The 15,286-nt window shown below is 38.8% G+C and overlaps 1 protein-coding gene across 1 annotated transcript in view; it reads right to left on the bottom strand.

Annotated features, from left to right (window-relative positions):
- Positions 1 to 11,097, bottom strand: part of APBB1IP (amyloid beta (A4) precursor protein-binding, family B, member 1 interacting protein) — a 49,223-nt gene extending 38,126 nt beyond the window's left edge. Inside the window, exons 1-4 of the mRNA XM_009873079.1 lie at positions 11,024 to 11,097; positions 7,625 to 7,712; positions 5,585 to 5,877; positions 1,377 to 1,454 (exon numbers count right to left, since the gene is read on the bottom strand). Coding sequence (XP_009871381.1) covers positions 1,377 to 1,454; positions 5,585 to 5,877; positions 7,625 to 7,712; positions 11,024 to 11,095 — 531 coding nt within the window. The 5' untranslated portion in view covers positions 11,096 to 11,097. The remainder of the gene's footprint in view (positions 1 to 1,376; positions 1,455 to 5,584; positions 5,878 to 7,624; positions 7,713 to 11,023) is intronic.
- Between the last annotated feature and the right edge of the window lie 4,189 nt (positions 11,098 to 15,286).

The raw sequence follows: 15,286 nt of genomic DNA, 5'->3' as shown, positions 1-15,286 counted from the left end.
GGCTATGCAGTCCCAGCTGTCTCAGCCTTTCCTCATAGGAGAGATGTTACAGTTCCTTAATCATCTTTGTGGCCCTTCATTCATTGGGATGGAACTCTCTTGAGGTTGGAAGATGTGATCATTGAACATTAACCAGCTTTCTTGGACTCCTCTTCCCTCCAGGGCCCTATCTCATGGGACTCTTCCAAGCAGATCTTTGAAGAAGCCAAAGTCTGCTCTCCTGAAGTCCAGGGCGGTGCGCTTATCTTCACCATCCTCCCCAGCTTCTGCCCTTTGCTTTTGGTAAAAGACAGAAGGCCAATTTTCTTGACAATTATATAGACAACTTAGAAATCAAGAATAACATACTGATTTCATTTCAGAGAAACAGCCATAAGAAGATTAAGCCTTACTTCTACTCTATGGTTCCAAACATTCAGGGCAGAAAAAAAAAGTGGAGGAAAAAAAAAAGTCTTCAGAATAAATGTTTCCTCCCAAAGGACAATTGTTAACATTGCAAGGAAAAGAGGGTGACCAACGAAGAGTGGTAAGTTTAGTTATAGAGCTTTACAAAGACAGGATTGGTGAAATCCTTACAACACATTCTCTCAAAAGTAGCATTTGTACGTAACTGTGAAGTGTTCTGTGGGAATCATCTCAAGTCTGGACACCCCTAAATTTATTAGAAGCTGTAACTCTTCCTGGAAGCCCTGAGAGCTCTGATCTCCAGCACTTCCCATCTCCTATCAGAGCAAGACTGAAAGCTCATTACTTTTTTTAATTCACATCCATTTTCCGGAATTACTGAACATCCGCAGCTTCTGTTGAGTGCAGCTGGAACACTAGCTTAGGATGAGTGGGCATAATTACATGACACACTGCAGCACTGTGCAGACACTGGCTGGAAGCTTTCTACTTTGTTGGTCTAAAGTAACTTCTATTATCTTTGTACATTACTACACTGCTGTGAAAAGATTTAGCAAGACGATCCTCATTAATTTAATTGGGATTAAATAAATCCACACCCACTGCAGAAGAAAAGTTTAATATTTCTGGAATCAGCACAGCATAAGTGTGTAACATTTTTGTGGACATTCCATTTTCTTTAAAGCAACCTATCAGAAGAGTGAGATTTGCCCTAACATTAATTTAAAAAAAAAAAAAAGGCAGAGCCTTACAAGTCCTCTTAAAAATAAATCTCTCACAAGTAACATTCTCCCAGAAACTTCATCAGGTGGGCAACAAGATAGCACCACAGAGTACTTTTAGATGTCTTAAATTACAAACAAAATATGAAAAAGCCCAGCAATTTTATAAGAACTTGATTACTGAGAAAAATTATAATAGATACTTAACTGGTAGCTCTTAAGGTAGCACTTCCCTGTTTTAAGGCTCACCTTTTTAACTTTGGCTTCCTTCAGTTTCTCCAGTGCAAGTTTAATCTTGTCAGCTTTAGCCTGTGCCTCTCTTTCTTCCTGCAAAGACACAAGACACGTGGCATATTTCTTGTTAAGTACGGACATCAATTTATGTTTACTTGAAAAGAGTTGGTTTTTTGTTATTTATATCCAGAACATAAGGCTTGTCATGGGAAACTTCATAGTTACAAGGAATCCCCCAGCTTTCTTTAAGCTAATATTCTTCACCCAGAGCTTCCTTTTGTCGTGCAGCCATACAGCTCTTACATGATCTGTTCCTCAAATGCTTTTGAAAACTGGTCTCCTCTATGTTTCCACATGTGTTATTACGTTATGGTACAAAAGAGCAGATTAAAGAAGATCTAGCCTGAATGAAACAGCACTGTGGATGCAGCCACTCAGAAGAAAACTTGCCTCTCAATAGGTTTAAGAGAACTAGAGTTTTTAGGATCTTACTAAAAACTTGTCTTGCAATGATATCACTTATAATTTTACACTTTCTTAAATACATTAATTAATTTACTTGAACTCTTTCACTTGCCACATATGCATACTGCATGCATACTTACTGAGAAGAACACGTCCTTAAACTGGAGTTTTATTCTAGCAAGGTAATATGAATTCTATTCATATTACCACGGACATAGATAAAGCACTCAAGGTCATTTCAGCTTTTGCTGAATGCCACAGTAAGATTCAATTTCTTTCCAACTTTAAGTTCCTGCTCCCCCAACTGAATACTGTGTTGTCTTTGCTTTCTTGCCTCTGCTGATTTCTGCTGTCCCTGTTAGTCTCTCACTTTCAGTTTCCTTTGTTTTAAAGGGGTAAGTTTTTGTGCTACAGTACTCACAGATACATCCAACTTGGAGTCAATGAGTGTGGGATAAAGTTCCTGCCCTGCTACCACACAAGATGTTTCTCTGTGTCACCTTCAGCCTCTATTTTCTACCCTAAAGACTTAATGTTCTTCAGACTAAGAGAAACCCAGGACAGCTGTAACTCTTGCACTTGCAAGAAATTAGGGGTAACTAAGTACTGCCATCACTTCCTTCTTACAGAGATATCACAGAATCACAGCAAAAACCCCCAAAGAATGTTATCTTATTCATCCTGAGCTTTAAGGCAGATTCAACTATAACTAAAGTACTCCTAACTGATATCCTTCTTGCTGAACTAAGCATCTATTGTTTTACCACTGCTTACCCTTGATACTAGAATAATTTAGGATGCCAAAAATAAAAGGTGAGGTATGCAACCTGAAAGAGAGGGCATGTTTGCTGTTGTCAACTTCCCCACTACAAATACCAGGCAATCAGCCAAAAACCACTTTTTCTCTGCAGGTATGGAAATTTGCATTGCTACAACTCAGAGATGCTTAACTCTGAGAACACAAAAATAGCTTCTGTAGTTGTGCAGAAGCTGTTGGACGAAAGTGGCTTTTGCAGTAAGGCTGGCTGTTCAACAGAGGGAAGAGCACACAGCCTCTCATGTTATGGCCCTCCCCTTATCATCTCAAAATACCTCTCTGCAGGAAGCAGGAAAAGCGCCTTAACCAAAGTAGTTGAGTGTGGTGCGGGCAGGCTTCACCTGCATGAGACTCATGTTGAACGGAGTTCACACATGGTGCAAATCTGTGCCACAGAGTCTTCACCTGAGAGCCTTCAAGCTGTCGTCATAATCTTTGTCTTAATGTAGAAAAAGGAAATGACGCAAAGTAGATTATCTATCAGATGCAAAATTTTAGCATTGTTAAAGAAATACTTTCATAGGCAGAAAGATTTGTTTTCCTGCTACAGTATCATCACTATGTTTTCTGCATCTTCAAACAGAAGGACATAAAAGTCATTCAGATAATGTCATAGGAAATGTAGAAGCCTTACTTAGCTTAGGACAATTTTAAAAAGAAGCAAAGTTGATGGAAACTTATGAGAGAGTTCTGTGCTTCCCTGAAAGAGAAGCTGTACTTCCTAATTTTGGTGCATTTAAAGGTGCGAGAATAGTCTTAGTATCATATGTGCGTTGGGAATAATTAGCTCTATTCTTATTTGACTACAGATAAGCAGAAGTGTTAAACAAAATGTCGGCCTTGATTTGCTAAGGAATCGCTTATCAAGAATCCTGGATAACAGAAATATGGATTTTGATGAAACAGAATACATTCCATTTACAGTTGCATTTCATTCTACTAAGCAGAAATGTCATTTCAAAGCAAATACTAACCAAGACAGTAAATATTAATTTGAAACCAGTTCATTCCATATTTATTTTAAATTGTTATTACTTCCATCATTCAAATTGCAACCTGTGTAATAGCCCTATGGGCAATTTTGTGGACAGGCAGTCACAAAACAGGTATGCCATTAGTTTCTGAACACAAACTGTACCAGAAAATGAGGCAACACCTGCAAGAGAAAGCAGAACCAGTGCCTTAATGAGGGAAGGAACTACAGCAGACAGATTTCTTAGAAATGCCTTTACCTCCTCTTTCCATCCTTCCCTGCTCACTCCCTGTATCTGGAAAGAGACCAGAAGACACTGCTAGAGATTTAACTCAGCACACGATCTCTGAGGAATGCTTTAATTGAGGGAGACAGAAGTGACTTCTAGCTATGTTTTTGCATATAGAATTCCAGCTGTGTTTAGCAAGTATATCTTCTTTTCACTCTGAAATCTTTTTCTGAGCATCAGGTAATGCAGGATGCCAGAGAATAGAGAATCCGCTCACTACAAGACTAAAGGGAAAGAACTGTGCCTCACTGTTGACTTCAGTGAGCTTTAGATCACAGTGTTATGAAATCGCTGGTTGGAAGAGGTCCAGAGGCCCATAGTCTGGCTTCGTCACCTACAGGTCAGCCATAATTTTGCCTGGCAAAGACTGGAAAACCTCCAGTGAAAGAGAATCTGTGATCTCTCTGTGTCACCTGTTCCATTGCTACACCATTGACTGAAACAGAACCAGATTATTTAGAAGCTTGGTACTTCCTTCAAGGTCCTGAGTTCTAAATCAAGATGAGGACATGTTTGTAGATCAATAGATAGAACTTACCTTGATAGCATCTCCTCTATGTCAATTATACTAGTCAAATAAAAGACTTCAGCTTCTGAAGCTCTCCAGTTGCTGGTTTTGCAAATGTTGATATTCTTTGAATACAAGAAGTTAACTACTATCCTTGAGATACACAAAAATGGCCAAGTTCCTCCCACATGTTTATGCCTTTCACTCTTCAAACAGCACTGAAAGGTCCTATGCACCAAAGGAAGCTTTACCCAGTGAATCACTTTTTTGAAATCAGAAAGGTCCTCTTCCTACCAAATTTTCTGTTTCTGTTGCTAAATATGTTTGCTATGTGATGGTAAACACAGGGGGACCAGTGATTCAGATTATGGGGACTTTTAAATTGCAATGAATTGCCTATAGTTTTAAGCAAAACTTTACCGGTACAGTTCCACATGGGCTGACAGAGGTCTTTTCATGTTCCCTAAAATTTTTCCATTCCCTAAATGTAAACATCTTCTCTCCATCATAGTTCCTATGCATAGGAATGCTGAAAGAGATCTTTTTAGATATTTCATCATTTCTTTTAATGCACATACTCTCCCCATGGGGCCTGCGACGGGGAAGAATTCTTACATTATCTCCCTCTCTTCAGCCTCATATGAAAGAAAGGAACTTTTAAGGCTTCTACTAGAAATATCACATTTGATTTCAGTTGTTAAAATAACTCTGCAAGTAACACAAACATGGAGGATGTTGTGATAAGTCTGAAATTTTAGAGCACGGGTAAGCCAATTGTTTATAAATAGTACCTACTGATAACTTTGTCACCTCCTAAGTAAAGAGCATTTGTCCCATACTGAGGATGGTCTTCATTACTTTCCTTCAAAGACCAGACCAGAGTACTTCTTATGTTCAGTTTTGCATCCAGTCTCCTAGCAAATGTTGATTTTTACACAACTTAACAGCTTTTCCTACTGCAAGAGATCAGTTAGGCCAGGGATGGATCTGGGAAACATCCACAGAATCATCTCATCAGTATCAATAGCACAGACCACCATGAACAAGCGTAGTAATACCTTCAAAAAATGGTGGGGTCTTTGGCCGTGCTTTGCACTGATGCCAAATCCAAGTTCTCTGTGAGAAGGTATTAACTGATCAGCACTTAGAACAAGGTTCTACCCCTGCTTACCTGGGTGAGTGGCTCAGGAGGAGGTGGTGGTGGTGGTGGTGGTGGAAGGTCTAAATCAGGATCTGGTGGTGGAGCCGGCAAGTCATTCCCAAACTGTCCAGTAATGGTAACATAGGAACTTGGTTTAGAATAAATGTCACTATTCAACCCTGTCGAAGGCTGAGTGACCATACTTTGCATGTTGTTAGAAGTTTTCTGGGCTTGCAAAGTTCTCTGCTCAACTTCATTTATGTCTGCTACAAGATCAGCCATTAAAGCATCCAGGTCTTTGTCCTCGAGGGCACTTAAGGATTCTGTAAACAAAACACAAAATGTGTCAATGCAGAACACTGTTTCCAGTTTAGTGGACATTAAATTGCAGAAAGCGTGGTTACCGTAAGATATATGGGTTATGGGAAATGAAAAAAAATTTAAAATTAATTCAAGAAACAAACACTTTCCAGGAATAAGCATGAACGTGGTCATACTGAAGTTCAGAGTACAAGGAACTCTATGAATACAAATGAAACAGGATAAGAAGCTTCACTTTAAGGGATAGTCTCAGGCCCTTATGATGTTATGAAACCTGGCCCTGATATAGCAAGGTTTCTGAGCACACACTTAATGACATCAAGAAACTCCATGAGCTCTCATTAGGCTATTTACTTATCTCAAGTTTACACATAAATGATCAGCAAGTTTTGGTACAGCACATGACAAACTGTGTAACTGAACCCTAGATTGAAAATATCTTCATAAATTACTACTATTCTACAACTCTAGAACTAAAATGAAGCAGATCAGAGAGTACTAAGACACAAGAAGTTGTATGGTATTGTTTATAGCACATCAGTAATTGTGTGATTAAGATCTGTGGCATCACCTCCTGTAATACGCAGGGGTTTGTGAATCCTTTAAGCAAAGAACGAAAAAGTCTCTTCTCAAAAGCATCTTATCAACCTGACAGAAATATTGTAACTTTTGCTTTCTTCTTTGCTTTTACTCTCTCTCAGAGTATAAGATACAATCCCATATTGTAACTTCATATGTCATTTCTTTTTAGATTGTTTCAAATCCCATGGAATAGCATCCTGTAGGATAGTTTAACTTTCTGTAAGAACCAACAGAGTGGTTTACATCTCTTTGAAGAGTCTAGTTTAAAAAACACAAAAAATCACACAATGGGAAAGTTTTAAGTAGGATTTTGGAAATGGAGGAAGAGCGCTGAACTAGACACTGAAAATGCTAATACAGTCCAACAAAAAATAGATCATTCACCAGACTAAGTGTGAACATGTCACTAGACTGTCTCAGTTTACTCTGCTTTACCCATTACGCTAATAAAGCATTTTCATAAGCTTTTCTATTCAGTGGGAAAGTTGGCTTATGATCTCTATTTACATACCTCTACCCACTTTGCTGGTAAGAGAAATTAGGTAGCTTAATAATGAACTGACGACGGGACAAAAACCAACTCGGGATGCAAAAAACCAGCCTCCAGCAAAAACAAACAAACAAACAATAAACAAATAAATAAACCCTCCACAAACAAAACCAAAGGGAAGGTTATTTTTTTTAAACTTAGATATATTCCCTCATTTGGTTTGTTACACAGCCTCAGCAAGCAGCTCTAAATGCCAAAGTGACAGGGCAAACCAGAAAGAGACAAAATGGACAAAAATTCTTCTGCAATTCTGACCTCACACCAAGGAACTTCATCTTTTATTTAATGACATCTTTACACTAAAAAAGGATGCATTTTAGCAAATCATTTGGGGGACCTCTCATTGTTGTTTTCCTCTACACTTAGACATTTTAAAAAGTCTAACTCCTATATAAGACTGTGTAATGTCCCTTTAAAAACAGTTTAGTCCCTTTGAACTTTTCTAAACAGACACACAAACATACCCCAGCTTCCAGCAAAATTGTGGGTTTTTTTTTGTTTGGGGTATTGCTTTTATTTTTTTATCAAGGGTGTTTGAAGTCTTTCTTCTCATTTGTTGCTGTAAGATATTTTAAATAAGCCTAAAAAAGCATGAAAGAGTCCAGTCAGCTACTTACCATTTAAATCTTTAAAACCGACTGTAAAGCTAAATTCATTGTTGGACACTTTGGGAGATGGAAGTTGTGCAGTCTCCACTCCTAGACTCTGTTAAAGTAGAAGAAAAGAAACATTTATCTTATAACATGATTACTGTTACAGACTTTAATATTTGTAAATCAATTATCTTTATTTCTCTGATGAAATTGATTCTTCTTCAAGGAACAGAATGACCCACACTAGTTTCTGGAATTATGCCTAGACTGGTAAACTAAATAGGGCCCCAACAAGGGTTCAAGCAATGCAATAGCCAGGCTTGGTGTGAGGAACAGCAGAGGCTAGGGCTGCTTCTGATAGAGACAGTCAATAAAGCCAGCCTGATTTTTAGGTTTTGGTGATTTTTTGGAGGAGTGCAAGGGATGAAATAGTCTAGCTGTGTACACATTTGAGCTACACAATGTAGCTTGCTCCAGAGTGCTTTATTTACTAATACAAATGTAACCTAACTGTTGCTTTCTTATGCCGTTTGAAAAAACAAACCACAAACACAATAAACAACAAAACATGCTGCTGTTTGCAATGTAAATTGCAAATCCGCATAGACAAAGAGAGAATCCCTAGCTTGTGGCTTGTTGTTTAGGAAGCAGGCAGGGAACTAGTACTTCACAAGTTAAGAAAAGCGCACACAGTGGAGACAAAGATACTTTCTCCCTTCCACAGTGGGGAACGTGACGGCTTTAACAAATGAACACTGTAGACAAGACTGGAAGGAATTTAAAGGGTCTGCCTAGACTACTGAGATCACTATTCCTGTCATCAAACTTCTCTTGCGATGCTCATCCTCAACGTCCTTTGCTGCGGCTGAAGACCATTCCCTGTCGCCCTACTCTGCATGGACACGAGGAACCAAGTAGTTTTTTCTGCTCTGATGCTGCCTTTGATGCATTTTAAGATTGTTATCAGACTCCTCTTCCCTAGACTAAACAACCCTGTGCAACCTTTTCTTACAACTCATGTTTCTTTTCCTTCTCATCATTCCCATAGATTTCCTCTGGATTTTCTCCAGTTGGCCCTCCTTCTCCTCAAAATTCAGTGGTAAAATTGGACACAGTTTCACTGTTGAGGCCTTACCAATGATGCACAGTGGAAGGATTACTTCATGTATCCTACAAAGCTGCACCCTTGTTCATACATGGCTATGAGATGTTTGTCTACTGGCAGTCATACTCAATTTGTACCAGAGGCATTTACACTTCTTAGGGTTGCCTGAAACCCACAGGCATTTTCCACGAAAATTAATGCAAATGTTTTTCTTGGCAGTCGTTTCCCCCTATGTCCCACTCAGCACATGTTGGTTTCTTCTTAAGTTATACAGAGCTGGAAACCAAAGCAGTGAGAATTTTAAGCACTGTTTCTCTGTTAATACTCTCATAAAAACCAGACATGGTACAAATAGGGGAAGAGGGAGAAATTAAGCACATGAGATAGTTTTACAGTGCCTGAAAAAAACTGATAATCAGAAAAAAGGAGGGCACAAAATGTATTGATGAAAAAGACTACAAAAGCACAAATTTGTTATTAGTCTAATAAAAAATAGTAACATCTTATAATGGCCATAAAAGGGCAGAAACAAATGAAAGTATATGCAAAGTGAAATTAAAGAGAAAACATCTAAATGCTAAAAAAAAGTTTAAAATTCAGTACATAGAAATAACAGAAAAGCCCGATTCTGAATTTGCATGCATTTTTCAGCCTAGTTATACAATGTGAAGGCATCTCTGGGTGTTTATATTGTCTACACTTACTTTAGAAACAGACAAATCAGTGAAGAATGGTGAAAAACTACCTAGTTTCATTTTGGAAATTAAGAGTGTGAAGGAATTAACAGATGCATGTCTGTTAACTGAAAGTGTGCAGGCTTACAGGCAGGCCTGTGTCCTCCCATAGAATGTTGAGGTAAGAGGTTATGCCAGTACATTAGAGAGGAGGAGGCAGTCAGTTTTCATTTCAGGGACTGGTCCCATTCCACCCAGTATTGCACCAATGAGTGGAGAGAGAGGAGGCTCTTACTCTCTTACAATCACCTGCACTTGTAACAGTGCGGTGTCCAATCTGAGGAGGTAAAATTTACCACAAGCAGTCTGTTGTTAATTTTCCAGCCATAGTAACAGAATTACATTACCTTAAACACCTCACTCTTTATACACACAGACACAGACACACACACACATATATATATAACATAAATATACATGGTTCCAAAAGGCTCTTAAAAACGGCAAACGCTACCAAGAGACAAAATATTTGACAGTTCGGAATGCCATGTGAAATTTTGGCTTTCACACAGCTCAAGCACAATTCCTATTTTGTGGTTCAGAATTACAGGCATTTAATTTGGCAAGCACTGGGATTTACCAAGAGGAAAGACCCTTCAAAAAAAGACTGTAAGCAATCAAATTCATACAGAATCCAAGTTGCAACAGGGCAAGTTTAGGCTGGACATTAGTAAGAAATTCTTCATGGAAAGAGTGGTCAGACACTGGAATAAACTGCCTAGGGAGGTGGTTGAGTCGCCATCCCTGGATGTGTTTAAGTGTTGCTTAGATGTGGTGTTGGGTGATATGGTTTAGGGGTGACCTTGTAGTGTAGGGTTAATAGTTGGACTCGATGATCCCAACGGTCTTTTCCAACCTGAATTGTTCTATGATTCTATGACAGCTTAAGTGTTTTCATGCATGCATTTACTAAAATATTGACTTTGTGGGATTTTTTTTTAAAATAAAAATTCTCCTTTTATCAGCTATTGTAGGAAGTATTCCACAACTATAGCTTTAGAAATAGGCTCATACTGTTTTACAGTTTCCTCTCAAGAGTGTATCCCGCACTGGCAAAAATATCCCTATAAATTCTTGAATGCCACCTTAGCTGTAACTCAGTATTTTGCTATATCTAAAGATTGCTCTTACATATATATGCAAAAATGCTACTTTCATTTCCAAAGTTTACATTTGACACCAGGTTATATCCCATTTACCCATGTATGCAAAGCATTCATACCTGAAAATTCAAACTCTTCTCTTCTGACAGAATCTTTCAATTTCTTAGGACTGAGTCCAGAGGAATTTAAAGTACTTATTTGTTAGTCTGTTGAGGTGGGTTTTTTTTTTGTTTTTCTTCTGGAGAAAGTGTCTTTCATAAGCAACTAGTTCTTTTTAATATTCTAGCCTGCACTGATACTATCTTTTTCTTCCAACCACTTGTTTTAAATGTAAAGCAGACAAATTTAGCTGAATGTTTTTCAGAATAATTTAACTGTATTTATTCAGAGTGGAGGTACATGAAAAACAGAGAAGTTGCTTCTTTTCTCTAGCACATAATAGCTATTTTTCTAATCTTGATGGAAAAAAAGAATTATTTACCTGGGTCAGCATGTCCATCTCCCCAAGTAAATTGCTGAACATTTCATCTATATCATCACATGTTTGCTCCATCTGAAAGAAGAAAAATCCACAGACAAGGAATCATCACAAATTCACTCCAAAGCCAACAATGTTCAAAACCACAGGATATGCAGCAGTATTTTATACTGAATTCCCAAATAAATTTAAAACAACTGTTCATTACTTGTAAAAACCTCCATCCATAGTTTAGAAATAACTACTAACAGATCACAGTCTCAATCCTGCATATGCTTAAACACGCACTTGGGCTCTACACTCATTAGGAGTTCCAACAAGCTCCTTCTATTATTTAAATTTCCTAGGAAGTTGTTCGCTAATAAACCATGGTTGTATCTTCAACATCAAAGAAATGTAGCTAGCGAGAGATGGAGAGGAAAACTAAGTTTAAGGTTGAGAAATTCCTGAATGTTTCATCTTGAAAGCTTTCTTTGGCTTAGATGACTAATAAAACAACAGTTTATTAGGTGCTATCTAGGGCAGCACCTGGTTATGCTTATGTACATGACCAATTTTTTGCCTCAATATTTCTTCCTCTTTCCTTTCAAATATTAGTGCACTGAAAGAACTCCAGTCTTACCCAACCTCAAGCCATCTGAAGGAGGGCACTGAGACAAGGAAAATGGGCACAGGCTGCATGACAGTAAATAGCGGCTGTTGTTGCAAGAGTGCGAGGACAGCACCACACACTGATGATGCTGAGATACCGGGGAGATACAACTTCTGTAATAGTCCTCTTCCTCTTTCTCATAAATTTCTTCCTTTGCAGGGAGAGAAGTAGTGTGAAAAGGTGTCTGACACAGAACGTTGCCAGAAACAAGAACTATAAACATCATTTTATTAAGAGGCTCAAGCATGCAAGAGACTGAGAACTCTGGTACTGACTGCATAAAACTGGAGTTCAAACTATTTTCAAACTTCAAACACATAAGTAGCCCTATTGATTCACTGTATTTATATGCTCAGTTTATGTGGCAAGGTTTTGATAGTGGGAAGGCAGTGGGGATGATAACTTCTATGGGAAGTCAGGAGGAGCTGTCCCCACATCAGAGACAGGCAGTAGTTCCAGCTGGCTCCAAGATGGACTTTGCGCTGACCAAACCTGAGTCCATCGGCAATGCTAGTCGCACCTTTGTGACAATGTATTTAAAGAGTGAAAAATGCTGTGCAGCAGCTGTAAGAGAGGAGTGATAAAATGTGAGAGAAATATCCCTGCAGACACCAAGATCCGGGAAGAAGGCATGGGAGAAGGTGCTTCAGGTGCTGGAGCAGAGACTCCCCTATAGCCCATACTGAAGCCCATGGTGAAGCAGGTTGTTCCCCTGCAGACCATGGAGGACCATTCTGAAGCAGATATCCACACTGCAGTCCATGGAGAACGCCACACAGGAGCTGGTGGACATGCCCTGAAGGAAGTTGCAGGCTGTGGTGTGCCCACACTGGAGCAAGCTCCTGGTGGGAACTGCAGCCTGTGGAAAGAAGCTCACAGCAGGTTTTCTGACAGGACTTGTGACACTGTGGGGGACACACACTGGAGGAGTCTGTTCCTGAAGGACTATACCCTGTGGAAGAGAGCCACGGTGGAGCAGCTCATGAAGAACTTCAGCCTGCGGGAAGGTCCCATGTTGGAGAAGTTCATAAAGGACTGTCTCCCATGGGAGGGCCCACATGCTGGAGCAGAGAAACAGTGTGAGGAAGGAGCAGCAGAGACAAAGTATTATCAACTGACTACAAACTCCATTCCCTGTCTCCCTGCACCGCTTGAAAAGGAAGAGTTAGAAGGCTTGGGAGTGAAGCTGAACCTAGGAAGAAGAGAGGGGAGGGGTGAAGATGTTTTAGTTTTGTTCTTATTTCTCATTATCCTACTGTCTTATTAATTGGGAATAAATTAAATTAATTTCCCTATCTTGAGACCGTCATGCTCAATAGTAACTGGTAAACGATCTCCCTGTACTTATCTCAACCCATGAGATTTTCTCTCACTGTTCTGCTGAGGAGGGGGAGTGGTAGAGCAGCTTGGTAGGCACCTGGTGGCCAGTCAAGGTCAACACACCACAGTACCTTACAGGATGAGGACCAACCTGATGCAAGAAAGCATCAGGAAGTACCAGAAAGACTGGCAAGAAAATAAGACCAGCAAGAATCATCATGTTCTTGAATCTTAATGATTTTCCCTTAATAAAGCATCTTGAGCCAAATCATAGTTAAGTGATAAAGGACACTGAACCACTAAACTCAGTGCATATTGTTTAAGAATTCTTTGGTAGCATGTCTTTAACACGACAGTTATCACTGGAGCAATCTGAGTTGCTCTCCTTCATTAGGGCTTGGTCTTTCTGGCATCTACAGAAGCAAGACTGGCCTAATTTTCACTTGCCCTCTTACCATCTATGTTATCCTCGACATCAGAACTCACAAGGAGTAGGCATGTACAACTTGCATCAGTCAGGCTTGGGGGCATGTTCTACCCACTTTAGACTGGTTTTGTTTTGTTTTGGTTTGGTTTTTTGTAGTCGATGTAACTAAAAAGGCACAGGCAACCAGGAAATGGAGTTGGAACTTCCACAGGTCTTGCAGATCCTGGAAATCAGACTTAAAGATTTGGGAACTGGACACTGTTAAGGATATTTTAATATTGGTGAGGCTGAGGGTATCCCTAGCCCAACAGTGGAGAGGACACAGTCATGCCCATGTAACAGGGAACATGTCACACATGACCAAGGGAATGGAGACCTAAAGTCATCTTATCTACTTCATTTCCAGCTGACACACCCACACTGGATGGCTCAGTCTCTCTGTATGTATCATAGTTATCATCCAGAGCTTTCTATATAAAATTCCATTTCTGTAGATTCAGCAGTATTCATCAGGTTGGGTAAATACCTACTGAATCTTAATTCATTTATTTGAATCAACAGCTGTGTAGCTTCCTACACACCTGGCACTTGAAGAATTGATTTTCAAAAAAAGGACAGATAAAATGACACTTATTTGATCGAGTAGAGTTAAGTCAAATTTGTTATGGGGAAAAAAATAGAGCTGCAGTTCATATTGACAAGTATCTCATCAGTGTTTAAACAATATCGAGTAATTTTATGTTTTCCTGTTTTCCAGTTTAGGAGAACAAAATATGTTCATACTGGTTCCTTTGACAAATTGAAATCCTGCTTTGCTATATTCTTCCAAAGTAGAAATACATAAATAGCAAAAAAATTACTCTTGTGTTATAACTAGGAGACTTTATCAAGAGGAGGAGTAAGAACTCTCTAAAATAAAATTTAAAAAAAAACAACACAAAATCGAGAACCCGCTTCAGTAGTGAACCAAAAGAAAAAGCAAATCAAGAGAATTGAATATTGGATCATACAACACTTTCACCAAACTATAGAATTTTTACAGGCTCTAGTATATTTAGAGCTTCTTTCTTTGTGATTATACAATTTTCTGAATCTTCAGATACATTTGATTTGTAAGGAAAATAATGTAATCCTACGAAAAAGCAATGTGCAAAGAATTTTGCAAGACTTTCCACTGTATTTAGCTGATTTAGTCACCGATGACTTTTCCTTATTAATTCACATAAACAGCATTTAATACTAGGGGTTTTTTGACCTTAAGCATGTGGCGGGGAGGGACAAGGCCTCAACAAATATGTCAGTGTCCCTTTCAAGTCTCACTTTCAATGAACAGACATCCCTCATTATCACCAGACTAATAAAGCCATGCCGCCATCCCTACTGGTATATACTTTTTTTATTCTTCAATTTTTGTTAATTGAATTTAGGAAGACAAAATTAACATCATAATTACCAAATATCCCAAAAATATTGTTATGTTAAAACACACTGAATGATCTCTTAAGCTGATATGAGAACTCTCCAAATTCATCACAGACTCTGTGAAGAGCTAGAAAAGCAAAAGCTAGTAAAAGGAGTCCCCAAAATGTGGAACTGCAAAAGAGTGTCCATCCACTCTCTTCCTCTTTGACTCCTTTCCACAATCATTTTTATTTCTTTTATTTGATTGTCACAGTAGGAACAAAGAGATAAAACAATATTCAGATTTGGGAACTATCCCATTCAAGGAAGATGTTGCTGCATTTTGGACCACCAAAGTCTTCTGAGTTTTATAAATAGCCTTGAACTTATTCAGATCAGAAACTCAAAGTAAAACCTGCAGGTGTATGAGCTATTATTAACAAAAAAGGGGAAAAGATTTACCAAA

Source organism: Apaloderma vittatum, unplaced genomic scaffold (genome assembly GCF_000703405.1).
Source record: "Apaloderma vittatum isolate BGI_N311 unplaced genomic scaffold, ASM70340v1 scaffold16507, whole genome shotgun sequence".
Lineage (NCBI taxonomy): Eukaryota > Metazoa > Chordata > Aves > Trogoniformes > Trogonidae > Apaloderma > Apaloderma vittatum.
The sequence above is the reverse complement of the archived record's forward strand: the minus strand, read 5'-3'. Positions and strand labels throughout refer to the sequence as shown.